Source organism: Chiloscyllium plagiosum, unplaced genomic scaffold, assembly GCF_037043375.1.
Source record: "Chiloscyllium plagiosum isolate Xiang-an unplaced genomic scaffold, Cpla_swu_hap1 HiC_scaffold_19, whole genome shotgun sequence".
Lineage (NCBI taxonomy): Eukaryota > Metazoa > Chordata > Chondrichthyes > Orectolobiformes > Hemiscylliidae > Chiloscyllium > Chiloscyllium plagiosum.
In genome coordinates this window covers 27,491,651-27,515,440 of record NW_028270157.1, presented here as the reverse complement: position 1 = coordinate 27,515,440, position 23,790 = coordinate 27,491,651, and the positions used below count along the sequence as shown (strand labels likewise).

Genomic DNA, 23,790 nt, shown 5'->3' with positions numbered 1-23,790 from the left:
CTTCTCAGTCCCCTTTATTTATACAAGTACATACTACATATTGATAAAAAAGAGGTAAAATAAATATCATTTTTTTGGTTTATATATAAAAATGAGTTACAAACTTTAACCAGAAAAAGGAAATATATTTTAAAATCTTTATAGTGGCAGTAAAATCTCACATTAATATTAAACAATGAAATTTCAGTTCATTTGATAGTTATGCACTATTCCTCTAAGATATTCCAAATAATCTCTTTCGCCGTATTCAACAACATTTTTTTTTTAATTCTATCATCTGCGTCTCGATACTTTTTTAGCTTTATTTGTGGTGGGTAACCCGCTATCAGCTGTTCCATTTATAAATCACGCCCCTTTTGCACTTTCAATAACCTTCCAATACATTTTCGAATGGTTGGGTGGTGAGCTCCGAGTTCAAAAGCAATTCTCCGATGAGCGGCTTCAGCCTGATTATTTTTGCGATCTTCATCGTTTGTTGTTGTCTCATAGACTGACCACATATCATGTTGAAACAAAGGTGCCCTTCGGCTACTGCCTCGTCTATTGTAGAGTCCAATATAATTACATTCAAACCAATCTAGTATTGGTTGTAGTTCTTGAGGCAAAAAAATCTGCAAGTGCTTCTACGTAGTTATCAAGGTTACTATGTGGCACAAAAGCCAAAGCAACTTTCGTTTTTGCTTTTAAAGCATAATCAGGATTGGTGTGTTGACGAGTTGCTCCAACTGCAGCAATATGTCTGCACATACTTTGCGCCAAATGAAAGAAACAGCCCCTAATTCTAACTTCAGGAAAAACATTCTCTCATAGCACTGATAGCTGCCTGCTCAAAGTCACAATGGATATACTGTGGTCTGGATTAGGTACCAAGGACTTCACTATTTCAAACCTGCATACATACGTTGAACGCTGCTTATTTGGTAGAAATATATACAATATTGGATGAACCCCATCAAATCATTTTCCTAAAATACAATATACTTGAGAGAATAAAATAGGGGTTATGTTGAATGTACCATCCACAAACCAGGTGGATTCCGCTAAATTTTGTATCCAAGATTCCCTACCAAATATGATTATTCGATTACTTCCTTGACCACTATCCGCCAAAACAAATTTTTCTTCTGGTCCGTTATCCAGCTTATATACTTTGTATCTAATTGGAATCACCAAATGCTGAAGATCAGTAGGGTTTGGTGGCACTAAACTAATATCATTCCTTTTTCGTCGAATTATTTTCTTCATGCTGCTTGTCGTCGGTAAAGATGATAGGACTGACTGGGGGACATCAGCTACACATTCGTTAATAAGAACAGTAGGAACTTCCTGCGATTCTTCTGCACGACGTTTTAAACTTGTTTTCACTTTCGCAACTTGGACACTTGCTGCGGAAGGAGAATGTGTGTGTCCATTAATTGTTTTTATCACAGTGCCACTCTTGGTGTGGATCCATCCATTGCATCGGCCCCTTTGTTCACATCGCCAAAACTTAATAATTGAATCACTCTTGGATAGTTTATCAAAATTATATATCAAACCATCGTGGTAAAACTTCTTATTTCCATGTTTACTAATAATATCTGTTTCCATACTAAAAATTCCTGTTCCAAAAACCAAAATTGGTGCGGTGTTGAACTGGCGAATCGTCTTCAGTGGCACGGTGGTGAATTGTCCTCAGTGGCCAATGGGCGGTGGTGAATCATCCTCGGCGATGAAAGGGCAGTGGCTAATCAACGGTGGCAAATGGTCCCATCCCGGACATTGGGAGCTACCAGCTCTTCATTGCTCAGCTGTGCCACAAAAAATAATTCTGATCACTCTTGTGTAATGGTTATTTATTAACTTCAGTGTTTAGCTTTATCAAACTAAAAACCTGATAAAGTAAACTATTAATTCCAATCAACATGATTTAGGAAAACACTGAAATAAAGCAGTCTCTTTATATAAAGAATTGGTGTCATTTTCTTTTGGCTTTGTCAACCGTGAAATTTTTGTACAATTAAACTTTTATGCTCTATTACACTAATCAACAGAATCAAGTCTATATTCCTTCATCTGATCCTCATGTTTGCTGTGGAACTTGTAAGAATATGTCGTGCACTTTTGAAGAAGATGGAAGCATTGCTTTGTATAATGTAAGTCGACTTAATTTTTGTATTATCTCAGTGCATAAAATGAAAAGGAAAATTACAATGAGCATGTAAATCATGGTCTGAGCTAGACTGAATTTTCAACCAGGTATAAGAGTCCTGATTTTGGACCCATAAGATTTGCTGAGCCTGACAATGTTGTCAGCTTGGCTCATGGTGCAATCTTCTCATATCCAGCCAGTTTTTTTTTAATTGGGTACCTTGGACCTTGTAATTGTCATTCCTATTAAAGATGATGGTGTTAAACACCAGGGCTTGAAGGTTGGTCACACTGAGTCCTGATATGCTTTTTTAATCAAAGTTTTATTTCAACTTACACATCGCAAAACTCCTAATGTGTTGATTATGGTTCTCCATATGTATCTGATGAATGGTATTAAATGATAACAGGGGGCAGATTGCTGAGACTGCTGGCCCAATGAGAGAGGTGGAATCTACTGAGGCAGACAGGCAAGTCCAGTGGCATCTAAACCTGAAGGCACCCTTGGTGCCTGCATAAACTTATCACATAATGAGGCTGAGGTAGGTAGGCCATCAGAGTGGAGAGAGTGAAGAATGATGTAATTCCAACTTCTCATCCCTGCAACCCCCAATGGCCATTCAGCCAGCTGCAAAGAGGCCAAGTACATTGTTCTGGTGACCTCCTCCAATGGTAGGAATATTTTGTGCAGAATTGAGCCCCCACTTTCTGAAGCAGCGCCTCTGTGGCAAGTGAGCTGGTGTAATCTGCCTCCAAGATATACAACACCTTGGGGCAACTTCTCCAACAGGTTACAGTTCAGACCATCCTCCAAGAAATAATATTGTGGATCAGCAAGACCTTGCAATCCAATCTCTAAGAGCGGGAGAAAAATACCAATGGTGCATAAAATGGTTCCCAACCATGCCTCAATTAGCTACCTGCTCAAGTGCCATTAGGGACGGGCAGCAAATGCCCGCCAAGCTGGTGATGCCCACAAACTATAATTGAATTACAAAATACTCTGTGGGGTGGCAGACAGCTAAATCTGGTTGGAAAGCAACTGGAGACAGGAATATGGGCAGCATGGTGGCTCAGTGGTTAACACTGTTGCGCCAGAGAGCCAGGTTCAATTCCCGCCTCAGACAACTGTCTGTGTGGAGTTTGCACATTCTCCCCGTGTCTGTGTGGGTTTCCTCCAAGTGCTCCGGTTTCCTCCCACAGTCCAAAGATGTGCAGGTCAGGTGAATTGGCCATGCTAAATTGCCCATAGTGTTAGGTGGATTAGTCAGAGGTAAATGTAGGGGGATGGGTTTCTCTTCCGAGGGACAGTGTGAACTTGTTGGGCCGAAGGGCCTGTTTCCACACTGTAGGTAATCAAATATATCAAAAGCCATTCTGTTGCTCAGTTAAAAGTGTGAGATTCTGTCTTACATATATGCCTTTTAAATTGTATGGTCTTGGAAGGGCAAATAATTATGTGTAAGTACAGACCTAAATTTCTAATGTCTAAATTTAAATTGATAAATATTTTACAAATAGAGCAGCTTCCATTATACTGCATGTGATACATGTTGGCCTATTGGCTTCTACTCCTGTAAAACAACAGAATTTAATGCATAGGTTGTCCATTCAGTGGTTATGTTTCTCACCCAGGCAATGCAATATCGAAACTTTGGGGGGGTTTGAAGTCAGGTGATGTATCTTTCAGTTAGAACTTTTATTAATAATACAGAAGGTAAGCTAAGTTTCTTGATTATGAAGTAGGTGAGAATGTAGTGCCACGGGGAGTGTAATGATGTTCTAGATGTACCATAAGACCATAAGACATAGGAGCGGATGTAAGGCCATTCGGCCCATCGAGTCCATTCCGCCATTCAATCATGGCTGATGGGCATTTCAACTCCACTTACCCGCATTCTCCCCGTAGCCCTTAATTCCTTGTGACATCAAGAATTTATCAATCTCTACCTTGAAGACATTCAGCGTCCCAGCCTCCACTGCACTCCGCGGCAATGAATTCCACAGGCCCACCACTCTCTGGCTGAAGAAATGTCTCCGCATTTCTGTTCTGAATTTACCCCCTCTAATTCTAAGGCTGTGTCCACGGGTCCTAGTCTCCTCGCCTAACGGAAACAATTTCCTAGTGTCCACTCTTTCCAAGCCATGTATTATCTTGTAAGTTTCTATTAGATCTCCCCTTAATCTTCTAAACTCCAATGAATACAATCCCAGGATCCTCAGCCGTTCCTCGTATGTTAGACCTACCATTCCAGGGATCATCCGTGTGAATCTCTGCTGGACACGCTCCAGTGCCAGTATGTCCTTCCTGAGGTGTGGGAACCAAAACTAGACACAGTACTCCAAATGGGGCCTAACCAGAGCTTTATAAAGTCTCAGTAGCACAACGGTGCTTTTATATTCCAACCCTCTTGAGATAAATGACAACATTGCATTCGCTTTCTTAATCACGGACTCAACCTGCATGATGTAATTCCGTTTACCTTTAGAGAATCCTCAACTAGCACTCCCAGATCCCTTTGTACTTTGGCTTTACGAATTTTCTCACTGTTTAGAAAGTAGTCCATGCTTATATTATTTTTTCCAAGTGCAAGACCTCGCATTTGCTCATATTGAATTCCATCAGGCATTTCCTGGACCACTCTCCCAAACTGTCTAGATCCTTCTGCAGCCTCCCCACTTCCTCAGTACTACCTGTCTGTCCACCTAACTTTGTATCATCGGCAAACTTCGCTAGAATGCCCCCAGTCCCTTCATCCAGATCATTAATATATAATGTGAACAGCTGCGGCCCCAACACTGAACCCTGCGGGACACCGCTTGTCACCGGCTGCAATTCTGAAAAAGAACCTTTTATCCCAACTCTCTGCCTTCTGTCAGACAGCCAATCCTCAATCCATACCAGTAGCTCACCTTGAACACCATGGGCCCTCACCTTGCTCAGCAGCCTCCCGTGTGGCACCTTATCAAAGGCCTTTTGGAAGTCTAGATAGACCACATCCGCTGGGTTTCCCTGGTCTAACCTACTTGTCACCTCTTCAAAGAATTCCAACAGGTTTGTCAGGCACGACCTCCCCTTACTAAATCCATGTTGACTTGTTCTAATCCAACCCTGCTCTTCCAAGAATTTAGAAACCTCATCCTTAATGATGGATTCTAGAATTTTACCAACAACTGAGGTTAGGCTAATTGGCCTATAATTTTCCATCTTTTGTCTTTATCCTTTCTTGAACAATGGGGTTACAACAGCGATCTTCCAATCATCTGGGACTTTCCCTGACTCCAGTGACTTTTGAAAGATCTCAACCAACGCCTCCTCAGCCAAAACCATGTTTAGGATATAGATTATACAAATATATGCACCAATGTTATTACATTTATAAAATTTAATTCAGAAGAAAGGTACTCCAAAAATTATATCAGCTGGTCAACATTCAGGAGTGAAAATTATATTAGATATTTTTGTTGTATTGTTTTATTTATCTTACTTTAAGTATGTTAACTATTTACTATATAATAGTCATTTGATTTTACAGGACTTTACTATTGCTGAAAAATCACATTTTTTCAACACGTTTTCTCTTGCTCTCATCAAAATATTTTGCAAGAATACACATTCAAGGGGAAAGCGGATATTTAAACTGCATGAGAGGAGGGTGTGGGCTGGTTGTAAAAGTGCTCAGTCTACTTCAAACTACCCTACAAGGGTAAGGTATCTCAAAGGTGTGAGCAGAGGTTGACCTGTTTCATGCTGCCACAATGCAGTAGCAACATGAATGGTTTACATCAATAGCAGGATGCTGTTGTCAAGCTGGAAAGATATTCTGATTATGACAAAAATGAATAATGTGCTATAAGAGGTTCAGTGCTGGTGAACTGCCAGCTATGTAGTCATTATGTCCCAAAGAGTGGCAGAGTGTACCAAACAATAAAGGGGGCGCAGTGGTAGTCTGGCGCACTGACCTCTACACCGCTGAAGCCAAACGCCAACTCGAGGACACCTCTTCCTACTGCCCCCCCGACCATGACCCCACCCCCTATCACCAAACCATCATCTCCCAGACCATACAGAACCTCACCACCTCAGGAGATCTCCCACCCACAGCTTCCAACCTCATTGTCCGGGAACCCTGCACTGCCCGGTTCTACCTCCTTCCCAAGATCCACAAGCCTGACCACTCTGGCCGACCCATTGTCTCAGCATGCTCCTGCCCCACTGAACTCATCTCTACCTACCTCGACACTGTCCTATCCTCCCTAGTCCAGGAACTCCCCACATACGTTCGAGACATCACCCACGCCCTCCACCTCATCCAAGACTTCCGTTTCCCCGGCCCCCAACGCCTCATCTTCAACATGGATATCCAATCCCTCTATCCCTCCATCCGCCATGACCAGGGCCTCCAAGCCCTCCGTTTTTTCCTCTCCAGACTTCCCCAACAGTACCCTTTCACCGACGCTCTCATTCATTTGGGCGAACTGGTCCTCATCCTTAACAATTTCTCCTTCGAATCCTCCCACTTCCTCCAGACCAAAGGGGTAGCCATAGGCATACGTATGGGCCCCAGCTATGCCTGTCTCTTTGTTGGCTACGTAGAACAGTTGATCTTCCATAATTACACCGGCACCACTCCCCACCTCTTCCTCCGCTACATTGATGACTGCATTGGCGCCACCTCATGCTCCCGCGAGGAGGTTGAGCAATTCATCAACTTCACTAACACATTCCACCCTGACCTTAAATTTACCTGGACCATCTCTGACACCTCCCTCCCCTTCCTGGACCTCTCCATTTCCATTAATGATGACCGACTTGACACTGACATTTTTTACAAACCCACCGACGCCCACAGCTACCTGGATTACACCTCTTCCCACCCTACCTCTTGCAAAAATGTGGAGGTATTCCCAATTCCTCCGCCTCCACTGTATCTGCTCCCAGGAGGACCAGTTCCACCACAGAACACACCAGATGGCCTCCTTCTTTAGAGACCGTAATTTCCCTTCCCACGTGGTTAAAGATGCCCTCCAACGCATCTCGTCCACATCCCGCACCTCCGCCCTTAGACCCCACCCCTCCAACCGTACCAAGGACAGAACGCCCCTGGTGCTCACCTTTCACACTACCAACCTACGCATAAACCAAATTTTCCGCCACCTCCCAAAAAGACCCCACCACCAGGGATATATTTCCCTCCCCACCCCTTTCCGCCTTCCGCAAAGATCGTTCCCTCCGTGACTACCTGGTCAGGTCCACGCCCCCCTACAACCCACCCTTCCATCCTGGCACCTTCCCCTGCCACTGCAGGAACTGTAAAACCTACGCCCACACCACCTCCCTCACCTCTATCCAAGGCCCTAAAGGAGCCTTCCACATCCATCAAAGTTTTACCTGCACAACCACTAATATCATTTATTGTATCCGTTGCTCCCGATGCGGTCTCCTCTACATTGGGGAGACTGGACGCCTCCTAGCAGAGCGCTTTAGGGAACATCTCCGGGACACCCACACCAATCAACCACACCGCCCCGTGGCCCAACATTTCAACTCCCCCTCCCACTCTGCCGAGGACATGGAGGTCCTGTGCCTCCTACACCGCCGCTCCCTCACCACCAGATGCCTGGAGGAAGAACGCCTCATCTTCCGCCTCGGAACACTTCAACCCCAGGGCATCAATGTGGACTTCAACAGTTTCCTCATTTCCCCTTCCCCCACCTCACCCTAGTTCCATACTTCCGGCTCAGCACTGTCCCCATGACTTGTCCGGACTTGTCCTACCTGCCTATCTCCTTTTCCACCTATCCACTCCACCCTCTCCTCCCTGACCTATCATCTTCATCCCCTCCCCCACTCACCCATTGTACTCTATGCTACTTTCTCCCCACCCCCACCCTCCTCTAGCTTATCTCTCCATTCTTCAGGCTCACAGCCTTTATTCCTGATGAAGGGCTTTTGCCCGAAACGTCGATTTCGCTGCTCCTTGAATGCTGCCTGAACTGCTGTGCTCTTCCAGCACCACTAATCCAGAATGTCCCTTTGTCTGCTCACAGCGAGAAAAATACTGGCTATACCCAATCAGCCTATGCTTGCAAAACTTGCAACAGTGTCGAACACTAGATGCGTTTCTGCAATTGGGAAACATTTGCTGGATAATCCTGAATTTGTAAGAAATTATGCTGACAACTAGTTTAGTATAGTCAGTTGGGCATACAGTGTGGTGCACTTGCATCTACTGGTAGCTAAATATATTAATGCATAAGCAAAAAGTGTTGTGCTGGAAAAGCACAGCTGGCCAGGCAACATCTGAGGAGCAAGAGAGTCGATGGTTTGAGCATGAGCTCTTCATCAGGAATGCATGGTGGAGAGCTCATGCATGAAACACCGACCCTCTGCTCCTCGGATGCTGCCTGACCGGCTGTGCTTTTCCAGCACCACACTTTTTGACTCTGATCTCCAGCATCTGCACTTTCTCCTATATTAATATATAGGGCCTAATTCAGACAGAAAGAACATGTACAGGCACCTGTTTCAACTGACCAATATAGGTGACAGCTCTCCACTAGTTCATTTCTCAGTGCAATGTATTTGACCAATTTGAGTCAGTCCTGAGCAAAAAAAAGCAAATAACTACAGATGCTGGAAATCAGAAGCAAAAACAGAAAATGCTAGGAAAACTCAGAACTAAACAAGGTTCCTGGACCTGAAATGTCAACTTTGTGTCCCCTTAACAGATGCTGCCAGACCTACTGGGTTTTCCCAGCAATTTCTGTTTTTGATTGTGAATCAACACTGCCTGATTTAAAATTTAACGAAGTTTGTCTGTCAATCATGATGAAGAGGTGCCATAAGGGTTGCATTCTCCATGGCAACATCTCTACCTATCAGAGTCCATTTACCAGCCAATCAGTACTCTCCTCTCATGGCATAAATGTTAGTTTTACGCTTGAGTTTGTATTCTTGTGAAATGTCATGATGAGTCCAAGATTTGACAAAATGCATTTTTCAGAAATATTCACAGTCTACTGAATTATGATTTGAAGTGCTGTTTTGTCATTGTCAATTTTAAATTAGAATCAATTGAAAAAGTATATATTGACTGACAAAAATAATACATTCGTAAACTTATGTGCTAATCACTTTTCACTCCAGGCAGGAACATCTTGGGTTACTAACTGTGTCAAATATGATTGCCTGGAAACTGCTGCTGGACTTGTGGTACTTGGCTCGGGAGTTGTTTGCCCACCATTTAATGAGACTGAATGCATACAGGTTTGTATATCTGTTGCAGCAAAAATGTATGTCTTTTGCATATTTGATCATTTTGGGTGGGCTGTTCAGCTTTTGCAGTACAGCTTACAACTAGTCAGTGGGCTACATATGATTACATATAACTACAAGACCTGCATAACATAAATTAATTATCATATATCTTTACAGAACAAAATGCCACAATATCCAAAAAAAAAGAACCTAAAGATGGCTTCTAAAAAGTGGCTAGCTGCTGAATATAAATTAGTCATGGTCTGGTCTGCTCCAGACAAAAGCAAATCTGCAGATGCTGGAATCCAAAGTAGACAGACAGGAGGCTGGAAGAACACAGCAAGCCAGGCAGCATTAGGAAGTGGAGAAGTCAATGTTTTGGGTATAACCCTTCCTCAGGAGGGTTGTACCCGAAATGTTGACTTCCCCACCTCCTGAAGTTGCCTGCATTCCTGGTATGCTCCAGGCCAGAGCAATCTGTCCATTTCCACTGTGGAGGGTTTGAACACAATTCCCTTGTCCTTCTCTGTGACATCCATGTCTATCATTGCCTAAAATTTGTAAATGTGGAAGGTTCAATATTAGTTGAACTAAATGAACTTGAATGATGAGGGAATGTTCATTGGCACAAACTGACTGTGGAATCAAAAACACAGTTTTTAAATGTGCAGATAACAGTGGATTTGTGTGAGGTTGGGATGGGTGTGAGGGTTGAATGGATATATTCAATTCTGAGTAGATTGTACAAGTTAATGAAGAACATTCACATGCTTGCAAAATGGATCATCCATTGACGACTTTCTCAACCTGCCATCAATTAAGCCCCCTAAGTGTTCAATTAATAATCACTTAAAAAAGCCTCAAGGTACCACAGGGCATATTATCTGTGTTCTAAGTAGGTGAGTATGGGGTGTGGCTAGTTTCCTGACTGTAACACCAGAGTGACCTGAGCTAGGGGAGGTGTTGGCCTAGTGGTATTATTGATAGACTATTAAGTCAGAAATTCAGTAATGTTCTGGAGACCTGGGTTCGTAAACCTGCCATGGCAGATGGTGAAATTTAAATTCAATGAATAAAGAAATCTGGAATTAAGAATTTACTGGTGACCATGAAATCAATTATTGGGGGGGAAACCCATCTGACTCACTGATGTCCATTTAGAATCCCTACAGTGTGGAAACAAGCCATTTGGCCCAGCAGGTCCACACTGACACTCCAAACAGTATCCCACCCAGACGCATTCCCCTACCCTATTAGTCTACACTTACCCCTGATTAATGTACCTAACCTCCAAATCCCTGAAAACTATGGGCAATTTAGCATGGCCAATTCACCTAACTTGCACATCTTTGGATTGTGGAAGGAAATTGGAACACCCGGAGGAAACCCACACAGACACGGGGAGAATGTGCAAACTCCACACAGACAGTCGCCCAAGGCTGAATCAAACCTGGGGGCCTAGTGCTCTGAAGCAGCAGTGTTAACCACTGAGCCACCGTGCCGCCCCAAAAGACAGGAAATCTGTCATCCTACATGTGACTCCAGACCCACTGCAATGTGATTGACTCCCAGGTGCCCTCTGAAATGACTTAGCGATCCACTCAGTTCAAGGACAGGCAGGGTTGGGCAATAACTCCTAGCTAGCCAGTGACCCCCATGTCCCACAAATGAATAATAAAAGCAAAGTTGCCTGCTGGTTCAGAGGCAGGATATCCTTTTATCTTGAGTCAGAGGCAGGTGGAGTCACAGGCAGGATCAAGGGGTGACCTCTGAAAGCCATCCCCTGCCCTTACTTCTAACTCCCACCTTCCATTTTCCTGCAACCCCCATCCTTTGAGAAGCAAAAAGAACCCACTGCTCTTTGACTCCCTGATGAATAGATGTTGAAGATAATCTTTAGCACCCAGAACTGCCTGCTGTTAGGGGAGTTGGCTAGCAGCTTCTGCCAAGGTGGGACTCCAATGATGAGGCATGTGACAGGCCCAGATGATTGTCAAGAAGTGCTTAATAAGTTTTAAATGTCACCAGTGAATACACCATCCCCACACTTCGACTACAAAATGAAAAATCATGACCATTACACTAAAAAGTCAGTATGTAACGCTAAACCTGTATTAAACCTTGCTTAGGCCACTGTTGAGTACTACACTTAGTTCTGATCACAATACTATAAAAAGAAAGATACTGGAGTGGGTGCATCAAAGATTTACAAGGATGATATCTAAGATAAGTGGATGAAGAAAGGATTGAGAGCTGATCTCTATTCTCTTGAAATAATAAGTCTGTGGGAACTTAATAGAGGTTTTAAAAATTATAAAAGTTTTGATAGAGTTGAAATCTATTGTGAAAGGCATGAGTTGAGGCAACCAGTCTAAGATCATCTTCGTGAGTTTTCTGTCTGGAAGCAAGTCTTTGACAATGATTTGTCGAACCCAAGGTTACTTTGAGGTTGTTTACCACAGGGAGGGTGAGGAGGCAATCCCTGAGTCTAGCTCAGCAGGAATAGAAATTGAGTTCCATGCTATTGATATTAATCTGAACTATATGCTCATTGTCTAACTCACAGGCCCCTTCAATACAAGATAGTCACCAAGAAACCTAAATGGAAATTCAGAAGAAAGTTTTGTACCCAGAAAGTGTGAGAATGTGGAAATGAAGGAGTGGTTGAAGTGAATTCTAAAGGCATACTTAAGGGGAAATTGACAAGCTAGACAAACCAGACTTAAGAGTTGAGAGCAGAAAGTTGTGATGATAGATCTAGGTGTGGAAAGACAGGGGACTGCTCAAGTGAAGCATAAATGCTAGCATGGATTGGTTCGGCTGAATGACCAGATTTTGTACTGTATATCTTGTCCCATCCTATGCAATCCTATTTGAACTTAGTACTTAAACAGATGAAAGCTTAAAGCATTATCTTCTCTCTCACAGCAATCACTTTTCCTGATTATTTGTCCTTTTTATCTTTCTTCAGAAAGGAGGAGTCACAAAGCCTTACATGGACGGTTGCTGCAAGACTTGTAAGTGAGCAAGGCTGCATATTATGCTTGTTTGGCTTTGGTTTCGGATAGCTGTGGTAAAATTGTGAATTGCTGGGAAAATGAAGGAGTAAACGACGCATGTAGTGTTTAATCAGTCTGACCGGCAATCCGTTAACATTTTAAACAACAGTTGTGAACGTTTTGTTGCATTGCTTATATGGGCTGCAGTATGATAAATGCAGGCTGCTGATATGGATAATCTCTAATTTATTCTGGAGTATAACTGTTCAGTAAAGAAAAGAGGAACAATTTATCCTAATTCTCTTTCGAAGTGTAATTTGGGAACACTTTTCAGTGTTGAATAAAGACAGGTTATACATCATCTTAATTCACTTTGAAAATATGAAGTCTTTTGGTAGCATTCTGAAAGGTAATTGTAAAGTTCAGTGTCTTTTTTTGCTTATCAACTTTAAGTATTTTGACCAAGAAGAGTGCAGACAACACATACAATATCAAGTTTATTGCTAACCTGTCAGATTCCAACATTCAGTAGCATCTGGCAGCTTTGGAGGCAAATGAAGTTTTCATGATTTCTTCTACCTTTTAAAAATTTTATTCTTTACTTTGTATGCTTCAATCCTTTTATTTTCATTATTTCTATCCTCTGAATTTGTTTTATTCTTTTTGTCACTATTTTTAGTTTTACACTAATTTCTTCTTCACATTTCCTTTCAAATACTTCTTTGTCTTGATCAATTTTTAAAAATTTATTTCTGGTAGTAGACCAGCCTCTTGACTGTGTCATTTAATTGGGGATTCCCACACTGAGAGTACCAATCCCAAGTGTAATTGTCATTCAAAATCTCTTATTTGCCAGTTAAGTGCCTTCTTGAGTCCTAACTATTGGAAAGATTACAGTTTGAGAAGTATAGTGATAGCAAGGCCAATGACCACCCAAGTTCAATGAAACATAGAGTTCTATAACCCTAAGATAGAAGGGATATAATTTGGAATGGGATTTTGTCAAACCAAAGATCTATCCCAAATTACACCACCTGATTTATTGCCTAGGTTAAATGTACAGGTAAGTAATGTATGAGTTCTGAGCAGTTGGTACTGGTGAAGACTTCAGTGAGATGAGGGTTACAATTTAAATTAACAGTTTAGATATCAAAATTAATTACAAAACAAAAACTACATATATTCAAACGTGGTCACTTTTAAGTTTAAAAAAGTTTGAGGCCCACTGACAGCATATGTCATACTTGTTGTTGACTGTGTTTAATCCCTTTAAACCAAACTTAAGGACATTTGTAATTCTATTTATATTTGCCTAATACTGTGAAAAATAATCAGAAGATTCATGCAGAATTCCTACAATATTGAAGCATCATCAAGTCCACACTGATACTCCAAACAGCATTCCACCCAAACCCATCCCAGTAACCCTGCATTTCCCTTGGCTAATCCACATATTCCAGGACACCATTAGCAATTCAGCATGGCCAATCCACCTAACCTATACATCATTGGCTTGTGGGAAGAAGCTCACACAGGCACAGGGAGAACATACAAACTCCACATTGACAGTCACCCAAGGCTGGGATCAAACCCAGGTCCCTGGCACTATGTGGCAGCAGCACTAACCACTGAGCCACTGTGCCCTGTTAACCTACAAAACAGTCTCGGGAGAGCAGGCCAACTGGTCTAGGAAGAGAGGAACATAACAATTGTTTTTTTTAAATTGGAAATAAAATATTGAAATAGTGAGGGCACAATTAGGTTCCCTTTGTTTCATGTTTACATTTCAAGGGTATTTTTCCTTATTATGTTTTCCATAACTTCTTATTAATTCTATATTCCTAGTTTTATTTTCCTCTCATTTCATATGGTATGTCCTTTAGCTCCTTCTATAAATGTAACTGTTTTCCAAACAAGGAAAAAAAATCAAACACTCACAAATTTGACAGATATTTAAAGAAAGTGGTATGATATAAAGTAAATGTTCACTTTATATCTATAGATTTGAGTATTAAATACATACATATTTTGGATGAATGCACACTGTCCCTCCTCATAAGCTTGATCAGTTTACTTTAAATGTTCTTCAAATACTACAAATATACATGCTTGAGAGTGATGATAACTGAATAAATGGCATGTAGAATATAACTAATTTATATTAGCAGAAAGAAAAGATTGTGCACAATTCCATAACTTTATGGTGTTTCCTGAGCTGCAGTGACCAAGTAAATACAGCAATAAAATGGTGTTGCTAGGAACTGAGTCTTCATTCTGTTTGCGTTTAGTCATGAATGGTCAAAGGTTGTGAATTAGGTCACCTTTAAAATCCATCCTCAGGCTAATAGTGTTACCTATATTATAAGGCACACTAACCAGGTCGACTAATATTTAGTGCAAAGTAAAACATGAATTTTAAAGGTTGGACATTTGATTGTGGTATTTAAGGTGTGCTTAAAGTAAACTAATATCAAGCAAGGGTGACAGTTTGCGGCCAAGTGTATTTTAAATTTTCAAGCTCAATAATATGTATATTTCAACAGTAATCCTTTTTAAAGGAAACAGTTCATCGGATCACAAAAACTGTTATACTTCAGAATTATATATTTTTTAAACCGATGTGGCTGCAGAGAACGCACCTAAATCCCAATCACCTGCTTACATGTGATTCTTTAGTGTTATTTGATTTATAAAATGCCATCACTGACTAAAAGCATGTGCACTTGAATGGCCTTTCAGGTTCAACACCAGCTTGTGTTCATATGCATTCCTTTGTGACATGAACATATTCTTATATACCAGTTTGATTTAATGCATGCTAGTTATGTAATATTTCAATGTAATATATACTGTTACTTTATATTAAACTGATATTGATAATTCTGCCAGGTTCTGGATTGGGTTTATTACCTTTTACCATTAGTCCAGTAGTCCCAACTGGTAGTACTAACTGTGACACAGGTACTATTCCCATTATGTATTTTCTTTGTAATATCAGTATTTTTCAAGAACAAATGTGCAATAAATCTATAAAATGTGAAGTGCATGGTATAAGAATTATTAATTTCAAGCACAGAATGTGTTTTATGTGTTAAGTATATTGATATAGAACCTACAGCACAGAAACAGGCTCGTCAATCTGACTGCCCCCAACCAGCATTTACAGTTCACATATGCTTCCTCCCACTCTAATTATCTGTCATATCTTGTCACCATTCTCCCTCATGTATGCAGCAACCCTGGGCTTGAACGCATCAAAGTTGTGCACTTCAAATCATGTGATGGTGAGTTCCAGATTCTTACCACACTCACTGGCAAGAAACTCCTCCAAATTTCTTTCGTTGATGTATTTATGCCCCTATGTTCAAGACTCAGTAGCCAGTGAACACTTTGCCCATGTCCACCCTATCATCTTCATGTTCTTCCTTCTTCCTTTGTTTTGTAGCCTTGCATTTGCCATGAGCTGCTTGCGTGGTGCCTTTTATAAAGTGCCAATGTGTCTTAGGGATAATGAAAAAATAACAGTGCAGATTTTCTCTTTGTTTTTAAGTATTAAGCTTGCTTAGGTCAAATGTAAACTGAGTGGGAGGCTTTACATGTTTGCAACAGAGCCTGATTGATTTTTTTTTTATCTGTGCTGTATGACTCTATCACTCCATGCAGTTAAATTAATGATGGAATTTCAGGTTCTGCAATTGTCTCAACTCAATTTACCTCTATATTTTCGATTTTAAGAACAGAATTAACTCAATGGCAGCATTGTGCTTATCATTCCTTATTCCTCAATCACCCTGTCTTTCAAGTAACAAATGTTCCCTTGTTTCCTTTTCTATTACCCAAACATGCACTTTGGAGGAAAGCACCATTATCCTGCCATCACTTCTCCAGATACATTCCTTTTATATGGAAGTTGTGATAAATATAGAATTCAAACTTGCTTTAGTATCTGAATTGTCTTTTCTTCTAGTAACTTTAAGATTGCTGAATTTCCAGGTCACCATTTTACTGAGTGTTCAATCTATGTAATAGGTTGCCTAAGGAGGTGTTGGAAATAGATGGTGTGGATGTCACAATGCTAACAATTACACAAATGAAAATTAAATACATTTTAAGGAACTGTGCATGAGCCTCTTACTGAGATATTTGTATCATCGATAGTCACAGGTGTGGTGCTGAAAGACTTGAGGTTGGCTAACGTGCCATTGTTTAAGAAAGGTGGTCAGGACAAGCCAGGGAACTATATACCAGTGAGCCTAACGTCGGTGGTGGGCAAGTTGTTGGAGGGAATCCTGAGGGACAAGATGCACATGTATTTGGAAAGGCAAGGATTGATTAGGGATAGTCAACATGGTTTTATGCGTGGGAAATCATGTCTCACAAATGTGATTGAGCTTTTTGAAGAAGTAACAAAGCGGATTGATGAGGGCAGACCTTGGATGTGATCTATATGGATTCCAGTAAGGCATTCGACAAGGTTCCCCATGGGAGACTGGTGAGCAAGGTTAGATGTCATGGAATACAGGGAGAATTCGCCATTTGGATACAGAACTGGCTCAAAGGTAGAAGACAGAGGGTGGTGGAAGGTTGTTTTTCAGACTGGAGGCCTGTGACCAGTGGAGTGCCACAAGGATCGGTGCTGGGTCCACTACTTTTCATTATTTATATAAATGAATTGGATACGAGCATAAGAGGTATAGTTAGTAAGTTTGCTGATGACACTAAAATTGGAGGTGTAGTGGACAGCGAAGAAGGTTACCTCAGATTAGATCTTGATCGGATGGCCAATGGACTGAGAAGTGGCAGATGGAGTTTAATTTAGATAAATGTGAGGTGCTGCATTTTGGGAAAGCAAATCTTAGCAGGACTTAAACACTTAATGTTAAGGTCCCAGGGAATGTTGCAGAACAAAAAGACCTTGAAGTGCAGGTTCATAGCTCCTTGAAAGTGGAGTCGCAGGTAGATAGGAACGTGAAGAAGGCATTTGGTATGCTTTCCTCTATTGGTCATGGTATTGAGCACAGGAGTTGGGAGGTCATGTTGCAGCTATACAGGACATTGGTTATCAGAAAGATGTTGTGAAACGTGAAAGGGTTCAGAAAAAGTTTACAAGGATGTTGCCAGAATTGGAGGATTTGAGCTATTGGGAGAGGTTGAATAGTTTAGGGCTGTTTTCCCTGGAGCATTGGAGGCTGTGGGGTGACCTTATAGAAGTTTATAAAATCTTGCGGGACACAGATAGGATAAATAGACAAAGTCTTTTCCCTGGGGTGGGGGAGTCCAAAACTAGAGGGCATAGGTTTAGGGTGAGAGGGGAAAGATATAAAACAGAGCTAAAGGGCAACTTTTTCACTCAGAGAGTGGTACGTGTATGGAATGAGCTGCCAGAGGAAGTGGTGGAGGCTAGTACAATTGCAATATTTAAAAGGCAGCTGGATGGGAATATGAATAGGAAGGGTTTGGAGGGATATGGGCCGGGTATTGGCAGGTGGGACTAGATTGGGTTGGGATATCTGGTCGGATGAGTTGGACTGAAGGGTCTGTCTCCATGCTGTACATCTCTATGACTCGATGACTATATGAGTAATCTGATAATTTCATGTGGTCAATGTAGAATGGTTGGGCGAAAGTGGTGGTCTTTGATCTATGCTTCCCAGAACTTTCTATCATAGGGGTTTTATTCACCTCATGCCTGGGTTTTTTGGAAAGCAATTTGTACAGAATTGATTGCTACAATTACTCAACCACTCCAATACACCTTGATTATGGTTCTATTACATGTCTACCAAGATGTCAAAAGGTGTATAAGATGACTGTAGACACCTATTGCTATGCCCCTACAGAGTCAAATTTTGTGACTGGGCAACATTATGATGGATGGACTTAAATGTGTGAGGTGTGAGAGTTTGTATTCAAGATGGACAAATCAAAGTATTTTTACTGAGATTGAAGATTAGACTTTGTGGAGCAGTAGAGGGAATTGTCCATGTACCCAAATTGCCAAAAGCTTACACCCCACACCCCACACCCCACACCCCACACCCCACACCCCACACCCCACACCCCACACACACAACATCATCAAAAAGGTTAATGGAATAATGGTGTTTGTTGCCAACTGGCTGAAATGTATAGGGCTGGATGTTATGTTATAATTATATGCAACTCTGGTGAGACTGCATTTGTGCATTAATCTCTGAGGTTATATTTGGAGGCTCACCACAACAATGCTGTGGTTAAAAGGATTTAACTATCAGGTCAGGTTCCATAGATTGGACATTAGTTCTCTTGAGTTTGGAATACTCATTTAGGTGTTTAAGATGATTAAATTAGGTAAAAAGAGTAGATAGGAAAAAACTTCTTCCGCTGATGTGAGTTGAGAATAAGACCCATATTATTCAAGGGTAATGCAGGAAAGAATCCTTTACATGTAGGGTAGTAGAAATCTAGAGACTCCTGCCTGAGAAACCTTTTGACGCTCTGACTTTTGAAAATTTAGGAACTGAAATTGATAGTTTTTTTTTCAGCAAAGCTGACAAGGTTTACAAAGTCATTTTGGGTAGATGGAGTTCAGACATGGATGAGCTCAGGTATGAAAGGTTAAAAGGTCAACTCTTGTCCCTTTCTGGTAGGATGGAATTTAAAGATAAAACCAATTGTGATTTGGATTACAATTATTTGCTTTCATACAATTATGAATGTAGGAAACATTCTGAAATTACACATTTTGTTGCAGCATAATGTAAGATAAATTATGCAAAAACGAATGGAAAAAAGATGTATTTTTTTAGTCTCTGGAAAGAAAAGTAAGAAATACTTGAACTTGTACAGCACCTTATATTTGTATGCCTCAAAGCAGTTGATAAACAATTACCATCTTGGAAGCATATAGATCCATCACTTTACTACAACTCCATCATATGAAATGATTTTGAATATGCAAAATGAACAGACAAAAAAAAAGCTGTTCAATAGCATTTGTAACTAAAATAACTGTAAAATAACAACATAAAGCATGAAGTTACAATGCTTATCATTACTGTTGCTATATAATTTAACCTCTAAGACTTAAACATTTGTAGTTATCAATGGATACACAACTTTATGCTTTTGTTTATATTCTTGCTTTACTGGGTACTGAACTAAGTCAACTAAAATTACACTTTTTACTGAATTAGTCTTAATATTTATTTAGTATCATGTTCATATTTGCCTGCAATGATGTGTAAAGAATTGTTGCTAATATGTCAGACTATTAATGTGTCTATTTATTATCAGGCAAAGAAGATACAAGGCCTTGCCGGAAGTTAGATGTTAAAATGATCATAAGAAAAGATGACTGCCGCACAACTGGCGCTGTATGTATAATTCTATCTTAGTTCCAGTTTTGCCATTGCTGCTTAAAACAAAAGTGTAATATTAGAGTGCAATTGTTAATATTGTTACAATCAGTTTTATTGCAGAGAAAATATCACTTGTGAATTAAATATGCAGAATTGTTCACGATTCTTAATTCTTTCCAGGTCATTGTAGCTTCTTGTGATGGCAGGTGCCCATCTGCTATGATATTCAACTCTAATGTCAACAACTATGCAAGATTCTGCAAATGTTGTCGAGAAGTTGAGCTCACAGTACAGACTGTACCACTTTTCTGTGCTGGAAATGCAACATGGATTGATTTTACATTTCAAGAACCAACAGACTGTTCCTGTCAATGGAATTAATCATCTTTAATCTACCATCATTCATATTCTTACAGAATGGCCTAGAAATTGGTTGATGTCTACTTTAAAGAAGCTAGCCTCAGTATTGATATGGCAGGCAGTATGCATGTGCAAAGTTTGCATTAAAAGTGCACAGTTCACCTCAATGGTGAAAGCAGAGAAAAGGTGGCGAGAGCCTGCATTTCAAATAGACATTGGTTTTGTTGCATATGCATTCATAAATAACTCCTGTTCCAGATCCCCTCAGCTCGCCAGCCCTGAATGCTGCAGGTGTCAAGAAGCAGCTTTCAGAAACACCTAAAAAAAACCATTGAAGCCTGTCATCAATAAGGGAACATTTAAAAAAAATCTCTAACTTAAATTTGAACCAGGAAGAATAGTACTGTTTCTTCTAGCTTCATTATAGTGCCAAAGACCATTGTCAACCCATTACGATTGCTGTCCCACTCACAAGGCCTGAAATTCAAGTTTCTTTCACCATCAAGCAGCCTGGTATCACCCAGAGGATGTCCATAGCCCACCAGTCTTATTTACATGAGACCCAAAACTTGAGCACTCCCACCCGGCCCTGTTCCACTACAGGAAGCATTCTGGCTGGAACCAATTTCTAGGCCAGTTGCTCTTCAGATATACATTTCTGAACATAACCTGCATGTTTGAGATTGTTTTGTTAAATGCTTTAACCTAAATATTTGTAAATTTACTGTAGGATTAATTTTTTGTGATAACTTGTCAGTAATGAGGTTATTCAACCATAAACCTTTGTGTCCATCTACTGTAGATGTTTAGTAACAACGATATGTTATACCACAAAGCCTTTTTGAGTATATGTTAAATGTTCTTATTTTGTAATACAAACATGAGTAAACATTTTTCTTACGTATTCTTGCTTTTCTATATTGCATTAATTTCATAAGTAGTAATTGTATCTCCTTCTGATCAGTTGTGTCAGACAGTTAACTTGTATAATCTATCTGCAAAATTATGTTGTGTATAAATTGTGCTGGCACTGTAAATTGTGGTTTCCTACAATATATTTTCAGCACTGACATTCAAACAATTAATTCCTCTTTGATGAAAACTGGAAAATTATAATAAATAATTGTGGCTTCTAAATGTTCACTGTTAACTTGAAATGTCATGCCATAAAATGAGCACTTCTCAGTGTTTTGAAACAGTTATTGGATTCGTCCATGAACACAGACCTTCTAACAAAGCCACAATGCACCTAGCATTTCATTATCCATGACCATCGAGCTGCTTCAGTAGGATGCCCTGTTGAAGTCCTTTCCAACAGAACTTGTGTCACCTTGGTCTCCACCCTGCAAGATCCAGTAATCCACCACCAAGAGGTGCTGGTCAATTGAAGGACTGACAGCTCATCAATCTCATAATTCCACTTCTGAGACTGCAGCTGTCACAAATGGACATGGACTTACCTATAAATTGAGTGGATTAAGCCTTGGTTGCTCACTTGATAGAGCATCAGATTTTGATATGAGGGCCCCGAGCTCAAGTCCTTGCTGGGCCACTCCTTTGACCTTAATTTGATCTGCTCACTTGCGATGACAATTAAACAGAGGATGTCATTTAACTGAAGGGAACTTCATGAATCATTTATTGATTCTAAACAAGGTCCACGAGTTGAGTGGGATTCAGGGTAAGTGGGGAAAAATGTCAGGTGTAGGGTGGGATGGTTGTTGTAAAAGTGGGGCAAGAGGAATTCTGCAGAAGCAGTCCTTACAGAGTGCCCATCCTTGGATCATATTAAACTAATAAAAAGGGGTATCTCAGCCTTTGACCACATATCTTAACCAGGCAGTCTTACTATAATAGCCCTGATGTGGAGTTGCTGGTGTTGGTCAGGGGGTGGACAAAGTTAAAAATCACACAACACCAGGTTATAGTCCAACAGGTTTATTTGGAAGCACTAGTTTTCGGAGCGCTGCTTGTTTGGTAGGAGGATGAAGGAACAGCACTCTGAAAGCTAGTACTTCCAAATTAACCTGTTGGACTATAACCTGGTGTGTAATTTTTAACTTTTACTGTAATAGCTTATCAGCTATTGGTAAAATCCCAGTGTGGTGGGTAAAAGCCCTAAAATTGCAGTTAATTAACTACTTAAGTGGCTTGGCGCATGCCTTCTTTACTGTTGCATTAATTTGTCACTCTTCTTGCAGGTCAGATTGTTCTTTCAAGTTAGTGTATTTACTTCAGTCAGAATGCGCCACCTCTTTAAGGTGTTCAGACTGACTTTACCTATTGTAATCTGGCTTCAGAATGGTGTTAGCCTTCCATGCGTTTGCTGAGGCATGCAACCCTCAATGATATGTTTAGTGCTGGGCTGCACACTACAATCATTCAAATACAATTAACTGAAGAGACAGATGCAATTTACTTTCAGAATCATAATCCCCAAGCTTTTGGATGCTATCCAATTTTGCCCCAAAATGCCTTCAGGATCATTGGCACTGAGTAGGAAAACATTCACAGAGATTTTGCTTATATAGCAATTGCGTACGAGACCTAAGGTTAATTATGAACAACATAAATAACCAAATGTTACACTCCTACACTTTCCTCTCATTACATTTAATGAGTTTAAAATGAACATGTTCCTTCCACAGCACTAAACCCTTTTTAAATATAAAAATATGAAGTTTTCATCTATTTTGCATCTGTAGTAGTAATAGTGCTAGAAGTTCTTGAAACCTTGCATTAATGCTCTGCACCAAGACTGGAGGAGAATAGTTCCAGGGAATGATGAAGTTTGTCAGTTATACCGTTAGTTGTGTTGTGGCAAAAGTTGCGATGATATTTGATGCAAGTAGATTTTTATGCCTCAGCCCAAGTACACTTGGAGAGAAAAAAACAGAAATATTTGGATGAGTTGGTGTTCATGAAATGCAGTTATTAATCTGAAAGGATCTTTTCCAGGAAATTTTAGAAGTTTTTGATGTGAGGAGTTTCTAATGAGGTAGGGTCTGATAAAGACGTATCTAGAGTATTAGGATTTTTTTAAAGTAATATTTTATTTGCACTAAATACACCTTTGCACAGTTTAGCTCAGCATGAGGTTTAAGATATTAGTCTCCTACTATGATGTGATTATAATATGATCATTGACGGATCTTCCTTTGTACATTTTCCAGACTTGACCCTTTTCTTTACACAGAATAGACTTGAAGCTGTCAAATTGTTTACCAGCCTTTGTAAACACTTTATGAGCATTGTTTCCCCTAGCAACAGAGTTGATGGGCTGATCTTAATTTCTTTTGTTGAATTGTGAGTTGTGTTGAGTTTTTTGGAGGATTTGTCACTTTGGGACCTAGTAAGGTTTTTTTGCCATAGCACACAAAACTCATCCCATTAATGACTTATATGGCCCAGATGGTGCCCCTCACATCCAATCCAGGTTTCATCTTACCAGTTAGAGACAAAAAAAACTGCACATGCTGGAATCCAAAGCAGACAAGCCTTCTTAAGTCCTGAAGAAGGGTTACACCTGAAACATCAACTTCTCCACCTCCTGATGCTGCCTGGCTTGCTGTGTATTTCCAGCCTCCTGCTTGCCTGCTCCATCTTAACAGTGCCATTTCCAGAATAACTCACCACTCACCAGACATGGATCACTGGCATCTGCATGATATTGAAATGGTCGCTATGCAATTGGGGGACC

At 40.5% G+C, this 23,790-nt stretch overlaps 1 protein-coding gene across 1 annotated transcript in view; it reads left to right on the top strand.

Annotated features, from left to right (window-relative positions):
• otogl (otogelin-like) overlaps positions 1 to 21,276 on the top strand; it is a 209,721-nt gene extending 188,445 nt beyond the window's left edge. The window contains exons 49-53 of the mRNA XM_087997558.1: positions 2,034 to 2,135; positions 9,281 to 9,400; positions 12,363 to 12,408; positions 19,666 to 19,745; positions 19,911 to 21,276. Coding sequence (XP_087853684.1) covers positions 2,034 to 2,135; positions 9,281 to 9,400; positions 12,363 to 12,408; positions 19,666 to 19,745; positions 19,911 to 20,111 — 549 coding nt within the window. The 3' untranslated portion in view covers positions 20,112 to 21,276. The remainder of the gene's footprint in view (positions 1 to 2,033; positions 2,136 to 9,280; positions 9,401 to 12,362; positions 12,409 to 19,665; positions 19,746 to 19,910) is intronic.
• The last annotated feature ends 2,514 nt before the right edge of the window (positions 21,277 to 23,790 follow it).